Below are 27,511 nucleotides of genomic sequence, written 5' to 3'. Positions count from 1 at the left end.
CGTTACTCAACGCATCTGCATAGAATGAATTGTGTGGCCCAATTATTCGCGTAACGCGTTGCAAACGATTGAAAAATACCTCGCGACTTCTTAGAGCACTTGTGTACTTGCATTTGAAAGCATCACATGGTGCACGAGGCTAGTCATTGAACTACCGATGGAAGATTAATTTCGCAAGGTCTGTTGTGCACGCATCGTGCATAACGTGCGTTAATGCTGTTAAACCGAACTTTTGAATCCAGAGACAATGCGTGAGATTCTCTCTCTCGCAAAGCCACCCCGAGTAACGAGCGAACACTTTTGTAATTGTAAATTCCCAGAATGACGCAATCCCGGCAGATCAGGGTTCCACCTCTGCTCCACCTCTGCACTGACTCTTCTCTCCTCCGGTCTAGCCGATCCTTTGTCTTTGCCACATCATCGGAAGGCAATTATTCAAAGTCGATGAGTGATCGCGAATAGATGCGCAACTTTTAGCCCACAGCCTCGAGAGCTGCACCGCATGAAATCACGATAATGCCTCGAGGAAGCCGAGAAATTTACCGGGGTCGAACCGCGTGGTCCAGGGTGAACATCGATTCGCGTGCTTCGAATTGAAGTGTTAAATATATAAAACAAAACAAACGAGAAAAAGAAGTAAATAAATTCATGCGGCAGTCCGGTGAAAATCGCTTCTGCAGGACGGATGTTTCTGGAGCGTGCGATTCCCGGTGGCTGAGTTGGCCAATGTGCCTCGAACTCTGCCCTCCGACCTCAGGCCAGGTACCGGCTTCTCTGTCCTCCACGTTGATCACCGTCAAGTCTGCCAGCTGGTTGCGCTCCGCGTACAGAAGGAGGAACTCCGAACTCGCCGCTGTTTTTCCTTCACCGAGTCGTTTTGTTCGCTCGTTCGTCATGCGTGCGGCTCACAGCTTAAGCCTGACGAGTTGCAGATCATGTTCTCGCATACTCCATTTCTGCATGTATACCTCGCACACTCGTTCGTTTCTACTCTTTTGTCCCGGTGTTTCCTCTCCTTTGTACGTTGTATAACTGTTCGGACGATTGCAATTAAAGGTAATCGGTCCCGAAGCACCGCCGCCGTTCGCCCTGCACGTCAAGATTGGAAAGAGGGTGCGGAATAGCGGGCCTGCAATCCGCTTCCAGCTTTCCTTGTATATTACGGTAGGTACCCTGTCATTGTTAAAAGCAAACATAAATTGTCAACAGCGACTCTGACCCGCGGCCTCGGGTCACCACGGCTGTCGTGGAACCCGCGGTTAGACACGGTCATTAACTCGCCTAGGGCTGAGGCGCTGTTCCTTCGCCGCTGTGCAGAGGTCCTGAGATCTTCCGCCGAAAAACAGGGTTCAAGTGTCACGCTATCTCGTTCTCGAATTTCTCTCGTCGAAACGATCGCGTTGAATTCCTTTTTCTCCTTACGGCACTTATTATATTATTCGTACGTATACAAGGTACTTGCGTTTTTACGTAGCGGCGCTCTCATTTGCGTGCGAACGTGTTTTGCCCGAGGTCTACTGGTATTCGAAACGACAAAAACAACGCTGATCCAAATTTAGGACTCCGAGGTCGGCCGTGAGGCTCTTCAAAATGTGTCCTCATCACGTCACTCGGCCGACAAAACGCCCGAGACTAATTGTCGGTGTCGTCTACGAGTGGTTGCCGTGCTTCGATCGGGAATATCGGGCAAACTTTGCCACCGTACAACACCGGCCGTATTTCTCATTGGTCGGTATTATACTTATATGATACCGTTTGGTGTTATATAATAACCCATATATTATACTTTTCTTCGTTTAGTAATCAAAGACCGGTTATTGCACTGTGTAAATATGTACATGTGATCTGTGCAGTACATTTTGCAACGGAATAAATTTTTATGTCACGACATATCTAATATATAATAACGAATGAATACATCTACTGAAACGGTATATCTGCTGTGAGTATACACGGATACGAAGAGATGAATAATTCCGCACCGCTGCGGTAAAACACAGGTATATTAAGCGACAGCTCAGCGGTCAATTAATCGCTCGCCGCGTGTATGTTTTCAAATTATAAGACACTGTCTGTCAAACCAAGTCACTTGTACAGAACAATAAGAAAAAGGAAAGAAGAAAAAAATCACGAATGAGTGCAACAGCAGCAGTGGCAGCAGCGGCAGCATCAGCGGCATCAGCGGGAGGAAGAAACACAATCAATCACCGGAGGAGACTAAATATTGTGCTCGGACATCCTATATATGATCTCCATTCATTGAGAGTGACTTGAGACGGGTTTTGTGGCCGCAACCCATGTCGCCGAGATGGTACATGACCCGATATATCCAGGATCCAGAGAGGAAAGTCGCATGTGAATTGATGATGGTTATAGCCTGCAGCCGGATGGGTAGATGATCAACTGTTTAGCATGCTAGAGGCAGAGTCGGCTGTCCGAGGATCCGAGAGCGGCGAATACGTAGGCAGATAATGAGCGATCCATGTGTGTGTGTGGATGTAAATGATACACTAATGCAGGAAATGCCCTGTACGGTGCCATGCATCATTCGGCCAGGTGTCAGGCCCCGCATGTGCCTTTGGCATTGTGTGTCAGCCGTAAACCGCGTCCGCGGTGACACTGAAGGAGCCCAAAGGCCGCGGTCTATGCCTTTTCAGAAAATCGCATTACGCCGCGTTTTTCCATTTTCGCTAAAATTGGCGATAGAGCGACCAACTGCTGTGTGACCGACTACTCTTTCGAACGACAATGACGACCGCTTTTTCAAGGACCTCGCGATTAGACACGCGCCAATCTCGGTGTGTATGGGTTCCTTCTATGATCGCTGACTACAACTCATCATAGCTCTTACACTCTCAGGGTCGCCTTGCGATGAACACGGGGGCATTAATGCGGCGATCGCTCCGGGCGATCAGACTTGATCGAGCTTCTTCCATGAAACGAAAAAAAAAGAAGAAAAACGACAACAACTCGTTGATTAGGAAGCGTCATTGTTATTTGAGACGAAAATCGGAACATCAAGGATAAACCGCAGGTTTCGGCCCCAATGGTTGAAAAATAACTCTCGAAAGCCACGCGGCATATACGTGTATACGACGAAGTATCGGCCGCACGTATGGACACCTGAAATAATTCAACGAGATGACTTTAATTGAACGATCGAGGCAAGAGGCATAAGCTGTGCCGCGGCGGCAGCGTCATCCTAACGAGGCGCCCCAGGAAACTAATCTGCATAAGATATCGAGCCGTGGCGACTTTCGCGAGCGGATGCGACGCGTAGTCCGGTGCCCCGCTCGTTACGACCGGTCGATCCGGTGTCGGAAGATAAGATTATCGCGTCGAGGTGGAGATCGGGCGAGGCGGAGAGCTATTGGTATCATCTCCGGTTTTAAAGAGGGCTTTAAAGATGAATTGATCGATTGTAGAGCGAGTTTACACAACCTAAGTAGGCACGAGAGCGGCTCAGCCTCACGGCTACATTGTTGATCCTCCCGTGCAGTGGCGTAAGACCACCGAGTCACCGAGATATAGAGTTTCGCCCGTCGCCGACTCGAGCCGGGCTTGGAAGTTCGTGGCATCTCTCTTCCGAGCGCCGCGCCGAATGAGTCGTGGTATTGCGGGATAGTAGAGCAGGGCGGGGTGGCTCGCCTAGGTGAGCTGTGCCTCCTGGTGCCTGCCTGCCTGTCGTGTAGGGGGGCTTAGAAAGTGAAACTGAAAACGGCGCGCCGTAGTCGGATGCAGGACCCCACCCTGGCCGGAGTGGTCTAGGTACCCAAGCCGTACGTTCGCGCATTTTGCAGCAACACCGACCATGCAGACTCCGAGTATCAGATCCCAGCTCGAGCTGCCCTGCGACGGATTCACGCTCCTTCTGCTCTCTTCATTTTCCCGCACGCACGAAGAGGCCCGAGTGCGACTGGTTGTCATCAGTCTTCTCCGAACGCACCTCGGCCCAGCATATCCATGTTACAGCTCGGTATCCGTTCCACCCGTCTCGCGATGCGGCTTGATGAGCGGAATTATCGGTGCCGGCCTGGTCGCATCTGGACCATCGTTCGTACGGAATGGTCGACGATTTACCACGCTGAGGAGTTGAGGAGATACGGTGGGCATGATACGGGAGATATGTCGAGTCGAGATTATTGAAATGCGGTATCCACGGCAGCTCGGAGGACCGTATCGAGCCTGAGCATCTGCTTTCTCGTGTAGGTTACTCCGGGTGGCTAGGTCTGTACTACTCCGCCACATTCCTGCCCACTCGTTGTATACCGGCGTAGGCACATGCCTCTATCGCTGATATTCGCGAGGCGGAATTACGAGCCTCGGTCCGAGGATCTACAGCTATATTGACTACGTTGTTCGACGTAGTCTTGACAGGAATTCATAAATGTCTCGTCGAATTAGTTACGCCGAGTCAAACTCCTCCCTACAGATACCGTACAGCTTGGCTGTGTTTCCATACTAGTAGGTACAACCGCCAATGCGTGTGTTTCACGTCGTAAAACATTGTATAATCAAAGTAACGTGATATACTCCAAATGACAACAGCTATGTATTGCAATAGATTCGAAATTTGCGCCCCACCCTCGCGTACCCTATTCATGGTATATAGCAATGGCACACACTCTGCGTGAAGTCAAAGATTGTTCGATTCTAAAAAAATGTTATATAAAGATAGCATCTCTCGATCTTTCACCAACTTTGAATGAAAAGATTGCGTCTGTTCTGTAAAAGAATTGCTACGATAATGTACCAAGACTTGTATCTCCGACATGGAAAGGGAGTCGTCAGAAATACAGGTATAATAGGAGTATGTGTATCGCGCTAATCTGGTTTGCAATAGCGACACCCTGAATATACAGTTGGCTGTTGTTCCACCTCGGGATTCAATTATTTCGATCAAAAGCAGCTGCAGCGGATCGATTTGGACCAAGCGATTACAAATATTGCGTAGACAGGTAGGCGATGTTGTTTTGCTCGCGGTTCAGGGAGATCACAAGAGGCCCCGAATGCTGGTACACGTACCGCGGCCATTGCAGAACGTCACGGAGGCAGCGTGTAATGATGTAGTACGCAAAGATAGTCGAATAATGCCCTACTTCACCGGTAGTTACCAAACTCATTCCAAGCAAGACGGATATCGGGGCCCGGCTGTGGTACCTCGTCTCCTTCGGTGGGTGGTGCCGGACCCATCGCGTAGCTTATGAGATTTTTTTCTCGTTACGCCATAACTATATCGATTCAAGGCCCCCGCGGCCTGACAGCGTCTAGATACCTCGGGCAGATATCGGTCGATCAAGTGACAAGTCACATTTACTGAGGATCACGCATACCTACACATACAGATATGCAGCATGCGCGCACCCGCGACGCGGGACCGAAGAGAGCGAGGAGCGGACAATTTCAGCGTCGTCGCAGGTATACCTGTAATCTCCCGGCCGTGCAGCAACACATCGCCCGTACACCTTGGAGGTATAATTATTCATTTAGAAAGACACCCGCCGTTTACTCCGAGACGCCCGGTGCCGACAGGGATGCTCAACACCGGTAGTCGCCTCATGATCCCTCCTCGTTAGGTGATTCCAACGACTGCCTACCTCGTATACCGGAGACCTGGCATCTTGCACCCGCGGTGAGCCCGTTCAATCCATTTCGCGGCCACGAACAAATTACACCTCACTGCAGGCGCGCTTGCTGATGACTCAAAGCAGGTGACATTGCATCGACGGGATGTTATTCGCATTCGAAGGCAGCCGCGCAGCTGCCGCAGCCGCAACGCGAGCCGACGCAATCAATATGCGTAATGACGATCCTTGGTCCCATCGACGTGCGTCTTCCTCGGATGTTTATACAACATCTCTCGAGGCGAACACGGAGAAGAGACTCGGTCAATGCGCGCAATCTATAAACATTATGCCAACAGTTATGTCGGCGTGTCAAGTACTCTCATTATGTTATGCATATAGGCGGGTGTGCGACTTGCGCAACTCTATGGTATAGGTACACGATGTGCTGCACGGACGCGCACACCGACATACCGATCAACGTGTCTTCTGTCTCCTCCCATTCCAATCGCGCGGACGTTTCGCCTGTCAATAGCAACGCCCATACGACTGTCACGATGCTGCAGCTTGAAGAATTTTATGCGATAGCGGTCTACCTGAGGCGCATCCACCGCGCTTGTCCCGTGTACCTAGTCGGGATGTATTCTATTCGCGATACCATCGTGTGAACGAATAGACGACAAATTTCTTGCATTTGGAATACCGAAATCTAGGGGATACCACGATGGGCTAATTAGGGACGATGAAGAGAGGTCAAGCTGAAAATAGACATGCGGAGATTTGGTGTAGGGTCTTCGGTTACATAGGGCAAGGTGTAGCCTTCTCGCGAGACAGCTGACAGCCATAGGGCCCGGTCGCTAAGTGGGCGAGTTGACGCCAGAGATGGTTTTACATGAAAACTAGATCCTAAAGACGATCCAGTTCGAGGTTGCGCAACTGGCAGGCACAAAAAGGCGAGAGCTGGTGGGCACCGGATAGACGGCTAGAGAAAGAGAAAGATAGACGAAGGCGAAGAAACAGCCGTGCGTCCTCGCGTCCTGAAGCGATCGCGAGGCGCTCCTCGCCGAAACTGTAACACGACACTGGGCCCCGGTTAGATAGATAGGCGATAGGTAGGCACTGCTGCTACGAGGATCAAACGGCTAAGGAGGAGGAGGTGGGGGAGGAAGAGGCAAAGGAGGTGGAGGAGGTGGAGGTGGAGGAGGTGGAGGTGGAGGAGGTGGAGAACAAGGAGAAGGAGTCCCAAGGTGGAGGAGGCGGAGGAGGAGGAGGAGGACGAGGACGAGGAGAGGGAGGAGGAGGAAGAGGAGGAAAAGAGGGAGGAGAAGGTGGACGCGGTGCAGTGGGAAGGGAGGTGCGGTCCTACGACAATCCGACGAAGAAGAGGGGACCCGTTGCCTTCCCGTTGCCTTCCCGTTGCCTTCCCGTTCGCTTCCCGTTGCTCGACGCGACGACGACACGAGACCCCGTTGCCCGCGACGCGGTCCGCAGGATGCGTAGAAAATGATTAGGCACGGGAACGGTGAGGGAACGGGAAGGGAACGGGATCCCGCGGCGGAAAACGGAGGGAGTATTCCGGTGCCCGAAAGGCTGGGAGGAGCGGCGAGGAAGCTGCGCCGAGGCTGAGGAGGGAGGGTCGCTCGGCCGATCGGTCGGTCGCGTGCCGAGCCGTGGTGTGACTCGAAGACCGACTTTTACCCGGTTTACTTGGTCCACCGCGAAGTAAACGCGCAGAGGTCTCCTCCCGGCACCTCCCGATTTCCTCCCGGTCTCCTCCCGTTCTCCTCCCGTTCTCCTACCCGCCTAGAGCCCGGGGGGCCCACACACCGTTCCGCCGCACAGCGGCTCAGCCTCACCTCGTACCGCCGACTCTTGTTTCTCGATTACCCGCTAACACGCGCGCATCGCCCTGCCACCGCGTCATAGACACCTCGACGGAACAGGACAGGACGACGGTGACCAACGCCGCGCGAGATCGCGAGACCGATGCTGCCTGCCGCCTCGGCGCTGCTGGACCCGGCATACCGACCCGCTTCGACGAGCCATCTGACAGTCAGGACTCAGCTGTCCTGCCGAAGACACGCGGCCTCCACCACCCAGTGTTTACACCCCCGAAGACGCGACCCTCCCTGCGTCTCGGCCGTCGTCTGTTGCGGAGGCGTTAGGGTGCCGATTTAGTATTCGTATGTGGTGATCCGAAAGAAGACGCGATCGGCAAGGAGACAACAACTGCGGAGAAGATTTCATTCATCCAAACGAAGACGTTCCAGGAGTTTCCAAAGTGCCTTTGAGCCGTTTTGGCACGATTGTTTCACCCGACCGTGCTGCGCCAGAGTCTGAGGATCCCGTCGATAAAGAGGTGTTAGGAAAGTGCTGTGAAAAGGGACAGAGTTGTTTGACAGTGAAAATACGACAAACTATGTGAATTATCATTTGACTGACTATACTTGTACCGAATGATTTTACACAATCATTGGAGAGGTGTCAAAAAGTGTTCTATAGCCGTTTCCTCGATTGTGGAATGCCAGAAAAGGTAAATATAACAATGCCAATCACCGTATGCAACTCACACCTGTATAAACTGCTCATCTCAATTCAATGATTCACTCGCGGGTGCATTATTAGGGACTTTGGCAATTCCACCACGGTCGGACCAGTTGGCAGTATTTCGTCACGAGATTCGCGAATTCGCGTGCACGTAACGATCGTTGAAATGAAACGGACTAAATCGCTATCTGCATCGATCACTCGGCTGCACGTGCGACGGCACCTGTCTGTCACCGCACTTAACGTCCTCCGCAATAAATAACCATTCATAGTCTATGAGTGGCCGGGTGCTAACCGAGCCGCGAGCACTAGGCTGTTGCTGAAATCCATTCTAACATTTCCATTCATAACGGTGGAAATGGGAATTTAACGATTCGACGTCTGTAACCGAAGTGACAGGTATCCAAACACGAGCATTACACGCTAGTAACCGGTAGCCAACTGCAACATCTTGTGTTATTCATGCCCATCGATCGTTCGAAACGTGTGAAAATCGAAATCCAGTCTATTAATTATAACAGAATGACAATTTGTCTTCGTTTCATTCTATTTTTTGGTGACACTTCAATTGGAAAATGAGTATAGATTCTCGAGTTTGCTTCCGATGCGACGATCATTGTCTTGCCTTACGAGACGATTGTAACGACCGGACGCGTTGTTATAGTTTGATTTCGAAATAATACAACCGTCACGTAGAATCGCGCCATTCTATTTAGAACATCAAGCGGTGCATTATAGTTCTTGCAACGACATTAGTTTGTTGAGTGAAACGTAACTGCGGATATGAACCATCACAGTTTTAACGATCGTCGTGTGAATTGATCCCAAGAAAATGTTTATAACTTGCACGATATGTTCCTCGGAGAAACCGCGGAGAGAATGATCGTCGTTATTGTGTTCTCGATACATTTTCACTCTGTAAAGCGGTATAAAGAGGAACTGCACTCACATCGATGTCCCATTAAGTGACGTGGATGAAACAGACGACCGAGAGAGAGACAAGGGCCGTTGTTCCGCAAGCGACGCGAGAGCAAATTTCTTAGACTCAAGTACCTCATGCGAACTTGAATCGGAAACACCGGAATACAAAGAGCCTTCTTCCTTTGGCACACGCTGCCATCGCGTACTGAAAAATATTGTGTCAGATATGACACGTCTCACCATCCGTCCGCAGATAAATCCGTCCTGGTGTAAGTGAGGTTACTTAACATTGCGCCAAAGCGTGTACCTTCCTACAATAAAACGCACGTGTACGATGAAGACACGGCGAAACGCTCACCAACACACGCGCATCCCGATCGTTGGGTTTGGCGTTATTTGCATTTGAATTTTGCCCAGGAGACACCAATTGCACTACGGCATAGGTGAAACAATCCTGAGATACTCCCAGCCTCAGACAATGCCCATCCGCTCAGCCTGGCTATCGCAGACAGTGAACTGCCAGGAGTGACAGACAGCTGGGCAGATGATACCTCGGTTTAGTGGCACTTGAGAGCGCGGAGAGTACTTCGTCGTATCTGACATCTGGGCCTAAGGTCGTTGCGTCGCTCTATCACGGAACGGAAACGGAGATCGATGCGTTTTGGGTTGCGAATGCGGGGCGATCAGAGACAACCTGTTGTCCACGCGAGCGGATGAACACATCCATATTGCGAGACCCGCGAAACGTTTAGAGGTACAGAAGCGCCATTTCCCATCCCCGCGGTGTTAACCATGCGGCAGAACAATCGCATGAGAATCTTGCCAAACCGTAGCTATTCTTTCAGGTTTTCGCGACGCGCCGTCGAACCACTCAAGAATTTAGCACCTGTGTCTCGGATGGGACGATTGAAACCGTGTTCGCCTTCTATCGCCTAATATTATGGCTCGCAACTCGGTTAAACCACTGTGAAACGACGATTTGCTCCCTCGCGCTAAAGACGGCAGCGTGGTGGAGACGGTCGAGTGGAGACTATAGCATTACTTGCGGAGGAAGAGGCCCATTAGTTATTGCAGCAAGAAAGTATGAGCGCAGTTTGCTTATTTGTTCTAGTTATCGGGCGCTGTTTACGACTTGCAACGACCACGCGAGTTTCGTTTCCGCGTTTACCGGCACTGGACCGTAAGGCTTGCGGGCAAACATACAGATAGCGGAAAGACCAGCTCGGCGATATTCGAAACGGCTCGACGGCAAGGACCAGTTACCTTATACCGGCACAGTTTCGATAAAACTTAGAAGTGCACTGTCCTCTGGAAATTTCTAATAATATCTCACTTGAAAAACATTCGAGAAGTTGCGGACGGTAATATCCGTATCAGAATTTCATCGCAAGCAATGAGTATGCAAATTGTCGATTTTATTTTCAGCAATATTTGACCGATTTGTATGGGTATAAGATTCTTGAATTATGCGAATCGAGTCCAAACCCCAATTTCCAATCTTATACCGATGTATTCCAGTTGCATACAATCATCATCGGCAAACGGCGAGCGTTTCGAATAGATCCTTTACAGACCGTTCGAAAGGGTTTGACGTCAATAAGGAAAAACGGCATAATATCACGACAATCTAACTTGGCCATCACCCGAGTGTTTGCATAAAAGGTCATAAGCATTTCCGGAAGGAGTGTTTTCTTCGCGGTATCTCCATCCATCCATCCATTCGTATAAGCTCCGTCCGGTCCAGAGATCGCGTTTCGTGTCCACGTGTCGTAGAAATTCATCGGTCGGGGTAAACCGTTGTCCAAATAAAGCGAACTGGAAAGAAATGGGCCACGGATTACAATAAGAGAGATTGCGTTGACTAACAAACGATGATTTCGTCGTACCGCATGAATATTTCATGAGTTGCAAACAGGCGAGGAGGAGATACCGAGAGGAATTGAGAGGAGTCCGCGAGATATGGAGGGACCGAGAAACGTCCGATGGACGGCGGATCGGACGCCGAGAGAGACGAGGAGAAAGAGGAAAAGGAGAAAAACAGATGAAGAGAGGAAAACGCATGAAAATCTATTCGACAGCTGTCGTGAATTAGAATGACCCGTACGACAGGAGCGATCGACCGTTGCGTTATGGTGATTTCCTCGCGCCACGACGATCTCTGCCCGCCAACTTTCCTTGTCAACATCTCAGATCCGTTTATCTTTATGGATAAGGGGGCTTCCCCACATCGGCCCACTCGCCCGGTGCGACAGTGATCAGTGACATAAGCAGTATCGTAGTTTCGATAAAACCTTCGTTTGATTCATTATCGCCTGCGCCATTACACTACGCGAATACATTCCCCGGAAGCCGCTTGAAATACGCTATCAACATCCGGATCTGCGTGCTCCGAATATGTTCTTCTTGATTGATTTAATTTAAAAGGTGCTTTATTTATCTTTTTTTCTTTACATTATACTGACGGCAAGCCGCAGTGCGCCCGGATGAAATCTGTGTTGAGCTGTAACTATTTGTACGAATAGCTCTTCATATTTTCGTGCGATTAGTTCTACAATCATAAACTGACCACCACGTAAAATTGATATATTGATGAAAATTTTTATATCGTGCGGTTAGAATTGAGTCGGCGGTAAAATATGTTCCGTTAATATTTGTGATGAGAAGCGCTGAATAATCCAGAGAATGAGTCGAATTAGATATTGCAATATTGTTATGGTTTGGATTTCGATCAAAGATGTGATCCGCATTTTATGAGACAGTGGCTTGCAGTTCGACTTTACGCTTGAGAATCAGTAGAAAACTGTGAATCAGCAAAGACCGCAGTAATAACATTAAATTGCTGAATGAGGCAGAAAACATCAACAAAAAGCGATTCATGAGACGTTTATTACATCCCGTAAAATGATGGACTTTGTGATATGTTGCGGTTCTCACTGTAACTTAAGCCAGTTACAATATTAATAATTGAATGAAAAAATATAAATTAACCGCGAAAGCATCTCAAGATCGCATACCTACAACAATCAATGATTTAACACCCAGTGAGCGTGAAATAACCTAATTGTCCGGTTGGCTCGAAGCATTTCACCGGATGTAGAACAGAAATACGCCCGAGGATGGAATATCGGTAGAGAATAAAACATTTGTTCAACGACTGAATAATGCACTCGACTTCTTCCTGGTTACATCTATCGCATTGTAAAACGCCACTGTATAAGTTTCGGCACAACAAAAGCAAATCTATAAGTGAGAGATGGACAACGTCGAGAGGCAAAGAGGTTGCGGCTAATTTGTCAGTCGATTCAGATTAGCCGAGAGTTTACTCTGCACACACCTCTAATACTCTCGGCCGCTAGATCCTTTCTCTGTTTTTACTACCAGCGCACTACACAATCGGACATCCGTTGTAGGTACGGGAATATTATAATTCCTGTAACTAATCCAAGAAAATTACCTTCTCCAGTCGAGCTGTTGTCGTGACCCTGCTGCAGGCGGAGGTACACATCCACCATAAACAGATACGACGCTCACTGCACGCATACACGTGACCGTGTGTCCACCTGTTAACAAGCTGTTACGTTACCGCAAATTAGGGTGTTGACTCGCTAAGACGATTGTCGGAGTACTGGCCTAGCCGGCAGTGTGTCATTTGTCTGAATTGTGCGATAAAGAAGTGTGGATCAATGCGATGTCGGATAATGAAAACGTAATGATTATGGCATGTATTGTTAAACAGGTACAGCTTCTACCGTGCGTATTTGGCTGAGCTTGCTTCGCCCACTCGTTGATGTTGTATATGTTGTAATAAAAGAAACAGAAAGTTAGCGTTGTGCGTTGTGGACAGAATTGGGAATGTATGGGTCGAATGGCTTTCAAGTTCGGAGATGCACTTGCGGTACACTGGCTATTCTCTTTTTTCTACATCATAACATAACACGCAAAAATTCATTCGCGACAAGGAAGTCAAGTCAACCATGCACGGAGCACGACGGGTTAACTAATTGTAAGTCTTCGTCAAGACGGCGAAAAGGAGGCGAAGCAAAAGACAAAAAAAAAAACCGTTCACGTGATCGCCTCAGATGTAAGCCAATAAAAGGCTTCTTACTCTACTTCGGAGTGAAATTCCTACATTGTTAGCGAATAGTCCATATAGCCAGCTCGGTTGATGCACGGTGAAAGAGAGGAGAAGGTGCGACACTTGGACAAAAAACACTTGAGCCAAAAACGTTTTGTACGAAGAATCCGATACAGCAGTCCGCTCGTAGCCGGACTAAAATCAACGAATAGAGAGACTCCGGCAACTACGACAATTGAGATGCGAAAAGAAAGATAATACCGTGAAATAGCTCACGAGAAACTTTCCAAAGTGCACATCGAAAGAAAATTCCATTAAGTACCGTACGTCGATATACCTAAGTTGATCATTTTTTGCCCGTCGAGATCGGGATTTCTGAATGAGGGAAAAAATGCTGAATAAAAATAGTGAACAGAGGCGGAAGAAGGAAGGGAAAAACACTACCGCAGTATACGTACACCTCCGTTTTCGTTCATCCCCGATCGACGACAACGAGAAATCCGAAGAGGAACTACGGCGGATTAAAAATTAATTGAAATTATATTGTCCAGCTGGGACACAGTTTCGCTTCGACGAATTGGTCAGCCAGGTCGCGTCTTAAAGAACGACCATTGCTCAACGCGAACCCAGCAGATCTATCTGTTGAGGCAATAGAATTATAGATCGCTTATGCAATCGATCGCGGTTTTGGTCCATCGCGCACCGCAACTCTGCATCTCTTCATTGTTACTCGTTTCAATACTGTTTTTTCTCTCCTTTTGTTATTATTTTCGTACCGTTTAGTATAATCACCACTATATATTTTTGTGTCATCGTTATTTTACACTTCATTCGCTTTCCCCAATTTCCTTACACTTGGAGCGGAGGAAGTCACTCGAGAGAAAACAAAGAGGAAGTACGATCAATGCGATTCGGTTGCGTCGGTGTATTCGTTTTTCTTCACCTTTTTCCCTATCATCTCCCGGTGCACCGATCGGTTTCACTCCGGTATTATAGACGATCCTGCAGGAAGCCACCGATCCGCTAGTCATATTGGTACCGTATTTTCAACGGTATACGTATCGAGGTCGTCAAGGTGGCAAGCAACACCGCCCGCAAGGTATATACAGGGAGTGGAATCGATTAGTATCTCACGAATACACCTTGGGCACAGCAAGTGAAATTAACTTCGGAGTTCATAGTAACGTCGAAGTCTTCCTCTGCGGCTCTTATATATTATATATAAACGTAGGTTTATATCGCTGATAAATTTCATTTCCACAAGGATTTCACGCGATCTGGTGAACTTTGTGTATAAATCATCGTTGCAACAGCTGGGACTCGGATTCAGCTCGACTGACGCAAATAATTCGTGGCCGATTTTACGATTGAGCTTATAACTATACTTACTTGGTATTGCACTAAAAGTTTACGATAGCAAACACGATACTCTTTGTTCCGAATCCGCTCCCGCCGGCGTTCGATATTATAGAAGATCCTCACCGAGATTTTCGTCGACGCGCCAAAAAAGAATTACCATCGACTCGATATTCCCGAAGCCCAGGAGCGCGATTCTTAGTTGCGGCTACGGAATTCCATGTAGGGTCGATATATAATTAATTCTCGGATAACAAACTGGAACGGTATGCCAAAGACGGATATGAGACAAGGTTGTCGGACGAACGCAAATATGTGCGCGTGTGTGGGCAGAGTTATTGTGACGCGCTGACAATTCATCTACCATGTCCACGGACGCGGGTTTCAAACAGGCATGTAAATCATCGGGTGTGATGAAACCGCAATTAGTATTTGTACAATACTCGATCCCTGGCGCTCTTCAATCTGCCTGCCTCTCGTTTCGTCTCGGAAATTCTTCCTCTCCTTTTCACTTGCGGTTTGACTGGACTCTTCAGAGGGTTGGACGAGCGGCAGCTTTCACTTCAATGGACTCGAGCGATTGAGCAAGGTGCGCAATTGTCGCGTTTCGGCGTTATCGTCGAGTTCGGCTCAACTCGAGGGTGTTTTCACGCCGAACAGCGAGCACGGCACTCGGCCCTCGGATCGACTTTGACCGCACTTGGTGCTTTTCGACGTTGTGAAAGTCCATCCTCCTTGACTTCCTTTCTGCACTCTGTCGGCGTCGACTCTTCATCGCGAGATACTCTTTCAAAGGCGGACGATCATCGGCCCGTCTTCGCCCACTGAGTAAAATGACCTTTGTATAATTAAAATATACTTACTGAACGTAAAATCTATGTATATATACATATATATATATATACATATATGTGGAGCAATCGGAAGGGCGGCAAGCGCTCTCTATAAAGCAGGTGAGGTGAGATGTATAAGGATGCGAGGGAATAATTAATTAGCCGTCGGTGAACGTGTTTAGTATACTTATATATTTCGGACGTCCGTATATACCGCGTGCAACGGGCCCGGACTTTGATTAAGCGGTCCAAGGCGTATAACCGAATACGAAATGCGATCGCGGATCGGGTTAAGTGCCGAGGAGGAGGATTCCTTCGTTTTTACGTCCGGTATATTGATATAATATAAACCACGCGGTCGTGCCTCACCTGTGTTCCTTGGCAAAGGCGTACAGCTGTATAATACGCAGGCATATGTATGACGTTGAAACGCGACGGCGCAGAATAAATATCGTTAAGAAATATAATTGAAATCTTGTTGGTCGTAATAACGAACGGACAGGCAAAGGACAGCGAGTTTAAATTACCGAGTGGTGAACCGGTGATTTCAATGCCCGGTATGAAAAGCATTATACCCGTGCGCACGAAACTGACTGACGCGTTCTACGCGCCTGCGTCTCTCCGCGTGTGAGTGCTCCGAGCCTCTGTAAACTCAAGGCACGTCTTACTTAAACGTGCACTAATACGCGAATCGTCAGAAGTGCTCCGCGCACCGTTCACGTCTCGTATACTCACCGGAGAAATCCAGCCGCAGCAAGGACGACGGAGCTGTTCAAGATCTCGAACCGCAGCCGCAGCCACGCCCGGCGCATCCCAACTTTCTACAAACCGAAAACTGGATCACGTCTGCCTCATCGCGACCGCTCTATCTCGGGCCTTAAATCACGCACATCGGACCGCACTCAGCCTCGCCGGCCCCTCTCCGATTTACGCCTTTACGCAATCCTCGATACGTAAAACAACGCACCTATACTGCGGCCACCGCGCCAAAACGATAACAAACTTTTAAGGATGCTGGGACGGAGACGCGGCTCTCGAAGATCTTCCCCGAAACGGACGGTCCAGCCGGCCGAGTCTCAGCCCGATTTTAATACTACTCTGAAGCGTCTTGAACGATGAACCCTGCAGAAATGAGCCAATTACAGAGTCGAATCGTCATTTTTACTGGATGACAAACGTCAAGTCACCGCTATTTCATTAGCATAACACATTTGCCACCTGAATGGCATTCAGTGCTTTGTCGTATTCTCAATGCCTTATGAGCATTCGTTTTGTCGCCAGTTGCAGGATATTTTGAAATCTATTCTGCTCGATGTTACACCGACACTCGATCTTATTCATTTCAACTTGGAGACTCGGTTCTTGTGGTAATGTATCGAAGTGTCAAAACAACTAGAAAAATGTGTCTCCATTGTGAAAACGAATTATGAAATTTGGGTATTTTTGTTATCGTGTTCGTGTCGTTATTTCAATCTGTCGAATTCCAGTGTTTACCGAAAGAAATTAGAGTTTTAGTATACACGTGAGAAATCTATAAAATTGACAATAAATAACAGAGTGTCTCAAACAGCGATCAACTTTATTTTTATCCACACTCAATTTTTCCACAACGGTATAAAACTGTTATCATAATCAGACTTACTTTTGCGAAAGCAGCTCTACAACGGCCCGATTTATATTCACCGTCTACCAGGCAGAGCGGTCATATCATTACGACTCGTCTATAATCCATAGAGGAAATATGTCATTACTGTATGTCGGTACAGAAATTTCGCTGTGAAAAAAAGGACAAAGACGAAAAAGATGTATAAGACAGTAAGTAGCGTATTTTCTGCGCAATTCCATGCAGTGGAAGTATCAGGCGCGTCTCATCTGTATAAAAAACACGCACAGTTACTAGATGAAAGAAATCGAAGAAGCATTTCACTGCATTGAGCTAGCTCGAACTCGAGTATACGGACCGTCGACGTACGCAAGTTTTTGCGACGACGTGAGGTGTCTTTTTGCAACAATCAAGGCGAGACAATTTCTCTTTCATCAGGGGCAGGGCGACGTTCACTGCTGCAGCACGGGAGTCCAACCGACGAGGTCTAACTGGAGCAGAGCAACGGTACTACTCGCGGTTATCGCCTCGGACCTGTACCCCATCTCAGTTATACCAGTCTTCTTCCAGTCCTTGTGCCTACACTCGTCTACCACGCGATGCGGAATACCAATACATCGGCACGAGAATTTTCCGCCCACGTCTATGCCTGTAATGCACTTCTTGTTTTTTTTTTTCTCAGCGACAATCGGCAAATTCGCGAACGACGTCGCGTGTGCATGTCCGACAAGCGTGATACGTATAATCACATATAAACGTGGCAGCTTGTGTGGGCGTTCGCATCACGGCTGCAACGGGAATCTCGTGATTTATTTCAGAAAGATTTACCATCCAGTCGGCTAGTTTGCACCGCCAACCATCATGTGCGGTGTGAGCTGGTGTAGGTGTACGAACATACGAGTAGACCGATGAAAATCGCTCGCGCCGACGCCGCGCCCCGCGTGCTCCAATTCGCGAGGTGCAATCCGCCGCTCTGGCAGTTCGCCGATTCCGTATATAGCCTGGGCTCATTTATCAATTACCCGCAACGCCGAGGCACACCCGTCGCTTACACCCCTTCGCCGATTCGAGCAAAGAGAGCCAGAGACGCGGGTCTTCCGCTACTTGCTGTGGGAAAACGCTCGCGGAGACGAGAAAACTGCCGTGTATAGGTGTGTTTGCTGGCTGCGCTTCGAGAGTCGGTAATTAGCTAGACGTGCCCGTGTCGTCGTCGGTGTTATACCAATGACTGAGAAAGTTTTATTCCCTAATGATGATACCCCTGATTCGCTTGAACCGGCTATGGCACGACCGCATTTTACGACTGCGTATTCCGTTCTCCGTGTTTCAGCAAATCAAGTTTATGCGATATGAATTATAGGGGGATGAGGATTAGCGGATGAAATACGGTCGTAACGTTAATCAAGGCTGTCGAGTTCTACCGCACTGACTTTACGGCCCGTTGGTACGTTTCGTCTTAACACGTCCCGTTCACCTTCGCGTTTATTTTTATTTTCAATTTAGACGAACATTGGTTGCGTAAGAAGTCATAATATCTGCCTCGGAATCTTGTGACAAAGATCGAGTCTCACCATCGTTCGAACCTTTGAATTGTCGGTGCCCACGTCGATGCAGTTCGTTGAGTTACCCGGGCTCGCTAAAAACGGAAAACAATCGCGGCAATTACGTTCGACATGCGATCGTGCGGACTGAGTGCCAATTTTTTTATTTTTTTTGGTCTCGAACCATCTTTTCATAAACGCGCGACCTCAAGCGTGGGTATAAAATTAATTTGGAGCGAAGGTAGAAAAAAAAAACACATTTGATTAACAGCGATTCCGCCGAGGCAGACGGAGATAATCCGTCGAGATCGGGCGCTTCAATAATATCCGCGATTACTACCGCGAATTGAATCGAATTTTTATAATTGGGATAGATTTGTGGGCCGAAAGTTGGACGCGATCAAGTTCAATGTGTATGAATATGTGTGAGTATGCGACCGGCTCGGATTAGGTGCGCTCTTCCAGAAACGATGGATTGAAAACCAGATTTAATTTGAATATTCATTTCTGTCATCCTCCTCGCCCCTCCCGACCCCCTCTCGATGTCTCTCATGGGTGCGGTTAGCTCTTACTTCACGTTTGTCAACGACATCTTGACCAGCGTGGCGTGGCCTCGTGGGTATACCCAAAGCTGATGCAAAACTTAATCATCCGGGATGATCCGAATTGCGCTGACCACTTTTGAAATCAAAGTCAACGTCCTGCTGTGCCTTCTCTCTGAGCGTCCGGGCATTTCTTGTTGTCTTTCAATTTCTCTTTTTCTTTTCTTCTAGTTTTAGATATGTCTTCTTTTTTACCTCTTTATCTTCGTGTAAACACGTTTTAGTGTGTTATTTCTGATTTATATTAATCGTATTCGCCTATGTAGATTACACCTGCTCTTACCCTTCTGGACATTATTTATTCTCATAGATCGTCGCGATATTTGAACAGATATGGAATTTGGAATTCCGAGCGAACGTATTTCCGTGCCTGTCAATCATCCCGCGAATTATAACACTTTTCAACCTCGCTACCTCCACCACTTTACCTTTGGTATTTCGATGCTAATTATAATATGCATCGCGAGATGAAATATCGAAATTTTATTTATTCACGCGTCACAGTTTGTTAATTTACTCGACATATAATTTATACGCATATGTGTGTACGCACCGTATGTATGCGTGAACGTCCATCCGAATTGACGTAAGGATGTCTGACCCGTCATCCGTCCTTTAAACCTGATGCAGCGTGTATGCTAACTATACACCCAATTACGGCCTCGTTAAATAACGCAATACATGTTTCAAATAATCAGAAACACTACGATGAAACGTACGTGCGATTGCCCGACTTTTATTAACTCTTGCAGGATAACGGTTTACCAATAATTCCTAAAAACGGGAGAAGATTCAATTTAAGTCCGCATAAATTTATATCCAACAACCGTGCTTCTTATAATATAGAGTATATCATACATTGGCTCAAGACTCGTGTGTTCGCGAAACCGGTGGGCAGTTTAGTCTGTCGGCTTAATTAATAGCGCGAACCAGTTTCCGAACCGCAACCGCCGAACCTTCACACATTATTATGCAGGTCCGTCTTTTCCCAAGCCGAAAGATTTACGAGCCTGACGTTCTGATAGTCTTTACATTTATTGCCGCAATTTCACGGATATTGCCGACTTCTTTCAAGACTAATTTTATTATTTGTTTTCCTTTTTTGGTTCACTCTCGCCCTCCCTCTCTCTCTCGATCTCCCTCTTCCTTTCTCTCATTCCGGCATCCGCGCTTCCTTCGCGTTTTATTTTCTTGTAGGTGTAACGAGTGAAATTATAGAAGCAAACACGACAGATCTACAGGGTGCCGGCGTTCTTGATCATTCCGGTGGTCAATCAAAGGTCAGTTCCTACTGCCACGGTCGGCTTGTAGTTGAGTCCCGATAAAAATCTGAACAGGGTATTAAGCGGGCCTTGTAGGTGGGACCCGAACGGCTTACGCGGCTCACGGATGGACGAAGTACCGTTCCTTCCTCTAAGCCGTTTCCCCTCGCGTTACTTACGAAATTATTACAGCGTGCATGCAGGTATCATCCATGTCTCTCCGCTTTCCCGATATGGGCCTCTAGTGCCAGCTAATTATACGATCTTATTCACGAGCCGGTGTAAGGGAACTTGGACGGTGGTGTTTACTTATTTTTTCCCTTCTTTTTTTTCCTTTTTCTCAACGCCTGCAGCAGTTGTAATGAGGAAAATTGTATGCAGGTACAAACCACTGTTTTTGCTCCACATGTTAAACGTCTTTGCGCGTTATGACGCAACGCGGTAACGTTACACACATGTAGTTACGGTGTGCGGGCATTACCGACACCATTATACATCTGCGGACAGGTGGTGCAAATTCGGTTCGGAATTTCTATTATCACGTTTACCATAATCCGCGGAATCCTGCCGGAGTGCAGGCATACCCGCTGCTACGACTCAGCCAGCAGCGAACCACCCGGCCGCACGGTACTTGGCGTAATTATCCCAGGTAATGGGCTTCACACGCCAACGTCAGATTCTTCGCGTTCGTGACTCGCACCGCGTCTAGGAAGCGTGTGGTTCCCCGACGTGGCGGATTCAATGAAATTCTAATTTCAATGCACCGATACCTGCGTGAAGATGAAGATCCTCGAGCTACGCCTTTGCCCGTGGATTTATAGAGAGGATAATTTTCACCTTTCGCCCGTCTTTTATTCAATAATACCGCTGCATCGCGAACGGATCCGCGTACCGGCGTCATGCGATAACGCGAAGTCGATCTTTCGAAAACCGTGCTGCGCCTTCTTTACGGCTCGAGTTTCTCGTTAATCTTCATCCTCTCATTATTACTTTTTTTTTCCTGGGCGCGGAATACTTACGTTAACCCCGATATATTTCGCCGCCGATGAATGTCAAGTATGATCGCGAGCAGGCGGGCAGTAAAGATATTCCTACCCGCGCTTATCTGGGTGGAGTTGAATGGAACGGGCCATCAAACCACCTGGCGAACCTAGTCGTCGACTGTAATGCGGAGCGCGCCGAGCCGACTGACTGTAATCACTGAAATTTACGAGCTTACGTAAGCCCCCATCAAGCACGCGGTCTCTCTTCTCACTCTCTTTACCTTTCTCTCTCTCTCTCTCCCGGCCGTTCGTTCTCCCGCTGACGCACTCAGCCCCTCGTGAAACTAAGAAAAGAATCGTTCCGCGGGACTTTTGCCAATTATAATACCATTTCACGACTCGCCATAATTCGACGGCCATCGTTTGTGTTTCAGATAAGCTCAGGGTCAACCGGAGAATCGTGAAGCGTGTCAGCAGCAGTGTGATGAGTGGATACCTGGGCGTGACCGCTCCCTCCCCGCTGCATCACTACCCCCAATATTCCCCAGCCATGAGGGAGAAGGACTCGAGTCCGCGAAAGATGTCGGGCCACATCAGTCCCAAACAGGCGAGCATATACCCCTTGAGCGTTGGGGTCTCCGACCCCGAGGACCTCCCCTACGACCTGAGCCACGGACACAGCCGGGGAAGCCCGGTGATCGGTCAGCAGCCGCACATGAGTCCGGCGGCGAGACCCCACCACCACCATCGCGACCTCGACTGCGAGCCGCTGGACCTCCGCGTCGACCACAAGAAGGAACGGTTCCAGGACGAGAACCAGAACGAGGTCGAGGTCCTTAACCAGAACAGCCTGAACCTCCCCTACCACGCGGTGCTCTTCCCTCAGCATCCGGCGGTCCACCCGCTCGTCCTCGAGGCCATGTACCGTTCGCACCACCACACATCGGTCGCGGAACTTCCAAAGATCCAGGTTCGAGCCCTTCCGACGATGGTGCCCCTGCCTCAGGCCCAGGCGCCGCGACCCTCGAGCCCGTTGCCTTCGCAGCCACAGGCCTCGTCGTTGCCGTCGTATCCAGCGGCGGTGACGGCTGGTCTCAAGCCGAAAGATCGGTACTCCTGCAAGTTCTGCGGCAAGGTGTTTCCTCGCTCGGCAAACCTTACGAGACACCTTCGGACCCACACCGGTGAGCAGCCGTACAAGTGCAAGTATTGCGAGAGGTCCTTCAGCATCTCGAGTAACCTCCAACGTCACGTTAGGAACATTCACAACAAGGAGAAGCCGTTCAAGTGCCCGCTATGCGAACGCTGCTTCGGGCAGCAGACGAACCTCGATCGCCATTTGAAGAAGCACGACGCCGACGGACCGACGATCCTGGACGAAGTACGCTCCAGATACCACAGCCAGCTGCCGCGTACCGACGAGTCCTACTTCGAGGAGATACGGAGCTTCATGGGTAAGATCACATCCCAGCGTCAGGGGATCTCCTATTTTCCCAGTCTTCTCGCCCCCGGTGCGGAGGACTTCAAGACCGACAAACAGCAGCTTCAGCTCGAGGAGAAACGCGGGGACTCATCCTACTTCAGCGACCGGGATAACCTCAGCTCCAGGTCAAGCAGCTCAGCCGCGAGTAGACCGGAAAGCATCCACGAGGAGCAGAGGGACGTCGCATCGCCGCCTTTATCGCCGGGCAATAACACCTGAGTCGGTTGCATTCGGCGTCGCACACCGTTCCCCCCAACCCTGCAGTGAAGAGCGAATGACGACGATTTGCGTTATACCGGATCGACGGGAGAGAAGAAGAACGGAAGAGGACGAGTGGGAAAAAAAAATTAAAAAAGAAAACGGCCTGAAAGAGAAAGAACGAGCGAGAGCGAGAGAGAAAGAGCGAGCGATAGAGAGAGCAAGAGAAAGAGAGTGAGAAAGAGAGTGAGAGAGAGAGAGAGAGAGGGAGAGAGAGAGGGAGAGAGAGCGAAGAGGACTGCCCGAGTGAATGTGAATCGAAGGTGCTCAACGGATGGATGGACCCCGGATGACCAACTGTTTCGGTGAAAGGTATACACACGTACACGGCAAGGCGATAGATAGCCGGACGACCGGCAACCTGCGAGCAAAACCTGCACATTGTCCGAGTCCCGACGACTGTGCAGAGACTATTCATTCTTTGTTACCTATATAAATACATATAATACTACACACATGTATCTTTCCGTAGACGTATATACGTATACACATATGCATAGTATACACTTGTAGACGATACATGTGTACGCTTCTTGTATACATGGGATCGTTTGCGTTACTACTATCTTTTAATACCCTACTGTGCGCTAGAGTGGCAGTGTGTGTGTGTGTGTATGCCTTTGTACGAATGCTCGACTGTGTAATTCCTGTCTTTCGAAGATCATGTACCTTTGTGCGAGTCTTTATACATCGGAGAGAAGATGAACTGCTGCAGTAACGCCAATTGTAGTGACGCCTGCTCCACTCGCGAGCGAAACTATTTCAACTGGCTACAATGCTCCAGTTGTAACCGCGGCGCTCGTGTACAGATGGCCCGTACGCACCCTACAATTGGTGTTCCAAACTAGTATGAATCCTATAATTGGTGTTCCAAACTTGCAGTATGATCTTCGCCAGTTTCGATCGTACGTTCTACTCTCATTTTCTTTTTCCAGAGCTTCCGATCATTTCTTTTGCTCCTTTTCTTCTACTTCTTCTTCATCTTCCGAGAGTAGATAACCGGGGCATCGTTTCACCTCGCGATTGCACGTGTCGCCGGGAAGTCGATTGCGCGGATAGCAGTGATACTTCCGCTGAAATCGCGGCATAACGGCGGGGCGCGTGAATCAGCAAACTGACATCCGGCGATAATCCGAGCCAGGATGGCTGCATACCTGGGACCGGCTGTGCTCCCACGACGGGAAATACGAGATTTATTTTATAGTACGAAAGGTATCGGAGTGACGACGATTCTCGCAAGGAAATTGCCAATATCCCGGACGGCTCGGGAGACAGGGAACCAACGCGACTCACGTGTAACGTCCTTTATGACGCAATTAGAACGTGCAAGATGCTTGCGCGAGAGAGCATTGAATGGATGCGAAGAACTAGTTCGGAGCAGAGCTGAGGACCGCGGTCTCCGTAGGTGCCTCCTTCTGCTCTCGCAGATTCAAGTCGGAAGAATCCGCTCTCGTTTGAAAATGTTCGCACGCGCCACACCCAGTAGGTACATGTGTATATCTGCCTTCCTACCTACCTACCTACCTGCCTACTCGAGGATCGCGAGGCCACCGTTCGAGGCTCATCTCGAAAGTGAAACGAACCGATAGACGGTACGAGAAAGAAAATAATGTACGTGCCTGGTACCCATACACACATAAAACGCCGGTCCCGAGTGGCGGCGGGAGGCGCCCGATTGATCTCAATTAAAACCGCGTTCTCCTGTTTGTTTATCGATGAGAGTATATCGCACACTCTGTACACACCGTCAATGGTTTCGGTTATAATTGGCTCATTTCGCATCGCTCCTGCGGTCGTTTTGGCGCTTCTCAAGCGGCGTCGCGAGTGTGTCGACTGCGGTACGGCAAGCCGGAACGGAAGGCACGCCGCTTAAGTGGTTCGATATTAAGTTGCTTTTTTTTCCTTTCTTTCTTTCTTTTCCATCATCTCTCAACCCTTTTTTCAGAGGCCTCGATCGCCGGCCGGAGGCATTCATCATTCGCTTCTGTAAGAGAAACGCTCGGACCGATGCCGCGAACAGCACCTACTCTCGTTAGAACCGAGTTGATATTTGGAAAGTGACCGTGCGGCGGAGATCAGGGGCACCGTGCGTTCATTTTTCACCATCGAAAATCGATTCCTTAGCCGTATGGTAGCCGAGCGACGTCGCGCGATACAACCTTTTCGAATTTTGACACGGAATTATAAGCTTGTAAATTTCGAGAAAATCGACGGTCGGATACCGTAACGTTTACACCTATGTACACCCCTGCACCTCGCGGCGAAATCGAACGCTCATTTTTTCCCGTAACTAGGTGGTATACCGCCTCGGTTCGATCGTGCTCAAGTTATAGGTATACGGTATAATACACGCGGCGATCTGTTACACGATGCACTAGACTGCAGCCTGGTAGTCGCGAAGGTGAAGATGGTAGCTGCGTGGAGGTCATCCCGAGCGAGGGAAATATTCAGACCACACCTTCGTCGGCATCGACGTGCTCCACGCCGCAGAATTCCCGCTACGTGATTCTATGTACCAGTTATTACGAGCCGGAGTCTGGATCACGAGACTCACGAACAAGCGCGTGTATCGAATCCTCCCGTTGTGATAGGAACGAGAGAATTTCTCGACCTGTAAACACGTGAGGAGGAAGATGTCACTCCGATCGGAGAACCGAAACGCGTTCGAAAACGAGGCTAATTCGACCTATCGCGGGATGCCGATGAATTCTCATCGCGTTCCATATCCCACTGATTCATAATTCTATTTGTATAATAATATCCCGTTGATTGCAAGCGTGAAGCAGATCTCACTTAGGATATACATGAAATACGTGTACGAAACAGCTTCCAAACTTCTACGGAAGGAATTCACATCTGACTGACTCGTGATGGATGGATAGGAGCTGGGATGGTCCAAGATGGATGATCCGTGGGCGAATGGAATGAATGAAGTGATTTCGCAATCTTACAATAATAATAAACTTGTATAATTTGATTTAATTCCGACTCGGTAGAACGCGGTAGGCTTCCTTCAATTAGACACAAGTATACACACGTACCGACGTATTCGACGTACGTGCATGCCTATGATATACCTAGGTTAGTGGGATGACTATTACAGTTGCCCAAACAAACCGTGCAAATCTTCGTTACCTTTAATAGTAATTTTCTAAGCAAACCTGCGTGCATAAAGTAATTAATATATTATATACCTAGTGATAATATAATATAAACATAATGTAAGTATGATACGTGTATATATATACTATGCTATATATAGTATATATATATATGTGTGTGTGTGTGTGTGTGTGTGTAGCTGAAAGTTCATACCATCGTCGCTGCAGACGCGTTGTGTCCTGGCTCAAGTTAAGATTTTACGAATAATAAGAATGATATTTTTTTACAATATTGTATGTAAATAGTAACCGATTGTTAGCGAGCTGGCTCGTAATCACAGGGCAAACACAAGTTGTTATTCTCTTCTTTTCTATTCTCTTCCTTGGTTTATACCTATAAATCGGTAATACTAACGGGATAAATCCCAATAGTTTCGAACTAACGTCGTGATATAACAATTTGTGTTCGCCCTGGTGAATTAGTGCATCGATAATATTTTTACTGTAGAGAAAAAACTAAAAAACGATGTTTAGATGTTTCAAACTAGCGCTTTAAGTTAAGTACGTATTTTTAATTCCTTGATGTAATTAGAACTGTATTATATGTGTGTAACGTACCTACTACTGTACTGTAAGAGTTGTATAAATTATAACGTGATTGTGATTTTATCGAAGTTACCGATATATATACGCATACCTGTCGAAATATTTAACAGACAACAGCCCCGGTTATAATTGCTCGAGTTGCCACCTATGTATTCATTCATCTTCGGAAAATTTGAGTCATTGCTCTCAAAGGTTTCAAACTCTGTCGGTTGATTATTTCATTCGGGGCTGCCACCGGATTGGTCTCATCATTCCTTTGTAGAGATATACAGTTTTCGTTAATTTTGGAAAATTCAAATTTTCAAATGCATTTCTCTATTCGGTATGAAAAATAAAGTGGCTGTAAACCTATTTGTAATTTTCAAACAAAGCGTGCAGCCATGTACAAGCGGATTACCAATTTCTGTATTCTACATTAACGTTTAACGTTTAAGCCATCGTAATGATTTTTGTTGTTTTTTTTTTTTTCACGTGTAACGTAGCACTGTGGTGTCTGTATATATGTTGATATGTAATATTCCCTAGTAATATAAGAAAATTATTCGTTTACAAATATTTCCTGTGTCGTCTATAATGCATTTCCCCTCGTCTCCGTTAATTATTCCTTCAATTGAAAGATTTGGAAAACTCGAGACTCGCGGTAAAAAAGCAAAAAAAAAAAAAAGTGTTTACACAACAACGGCGTTTTGCCAGAATCGACAGGAACGCATTGTCCGCATCGTTTCAAGTCCGACAAGAGGGAAACACATCGGTACCATATAATTGCAACGGAGCTT

The 27,511-nt window shown here is 48.0% G+C and overlaps 1 protein-coding gene across 1 annotated transcript; it reads left to right on the top strand.

Annotated features, from left to right (window-relative positions):
* The first annotated feature begins 7,270 nt into the window (after nucleotides 1-7,270).
* LOC124212934 (transcription factor hamlet) lies at nucleotides 7,271-26,793 on the top strand. The gene is made up of 2 exons (XM_046613612.1): nucleotides 7,271-8,097; nucleotides 21,722-26,793. The coding sequence occupies exon 2, from the start codon at nucleotides 21,772-21,774 to the stop codon at nucleotides 22,987-22,989; it is 1,218 nt and encodes a 405-aa protein (XP_046469568.1). The 5' UTR covers nucleotides 7,271-8,097; nucleotides 21,722-21,771; the 3' UTR covers nucleotides 22,990-26,793.
* The last annotated feature ends 718 nt before the right edge of the window (nucleotides 26,794-27,511 follow it).

This window comes from Neodiprion pinetum, chromosome 1 (assembly GCF_021155775.2).
Source record: "Neodiprion pinetum isolate iyNeoPine1 chromosome 1, iyNeoPine1.2, whole genome shotgun sequence".
Lineage (NCBI taxonomy): Eukaryota > Metazoa > Arthropoda > Insecta > Hymenoptera > Diprionidae > Neodiprion > Neodiprion pinetum.
This window is presented reverse-complemented; position numbering and strand designations above follow the sequence as displayed.

What these genes read in the sequence shown, in the direction of transcription:
- LOC124212934 (XM_046613612.1), top strand. Translation starts at nt 21,772, where the DNA reads ATGAGTGGATACCTGGGCGTGACCGCTCCCTCCCCGCTGCATCACTAC.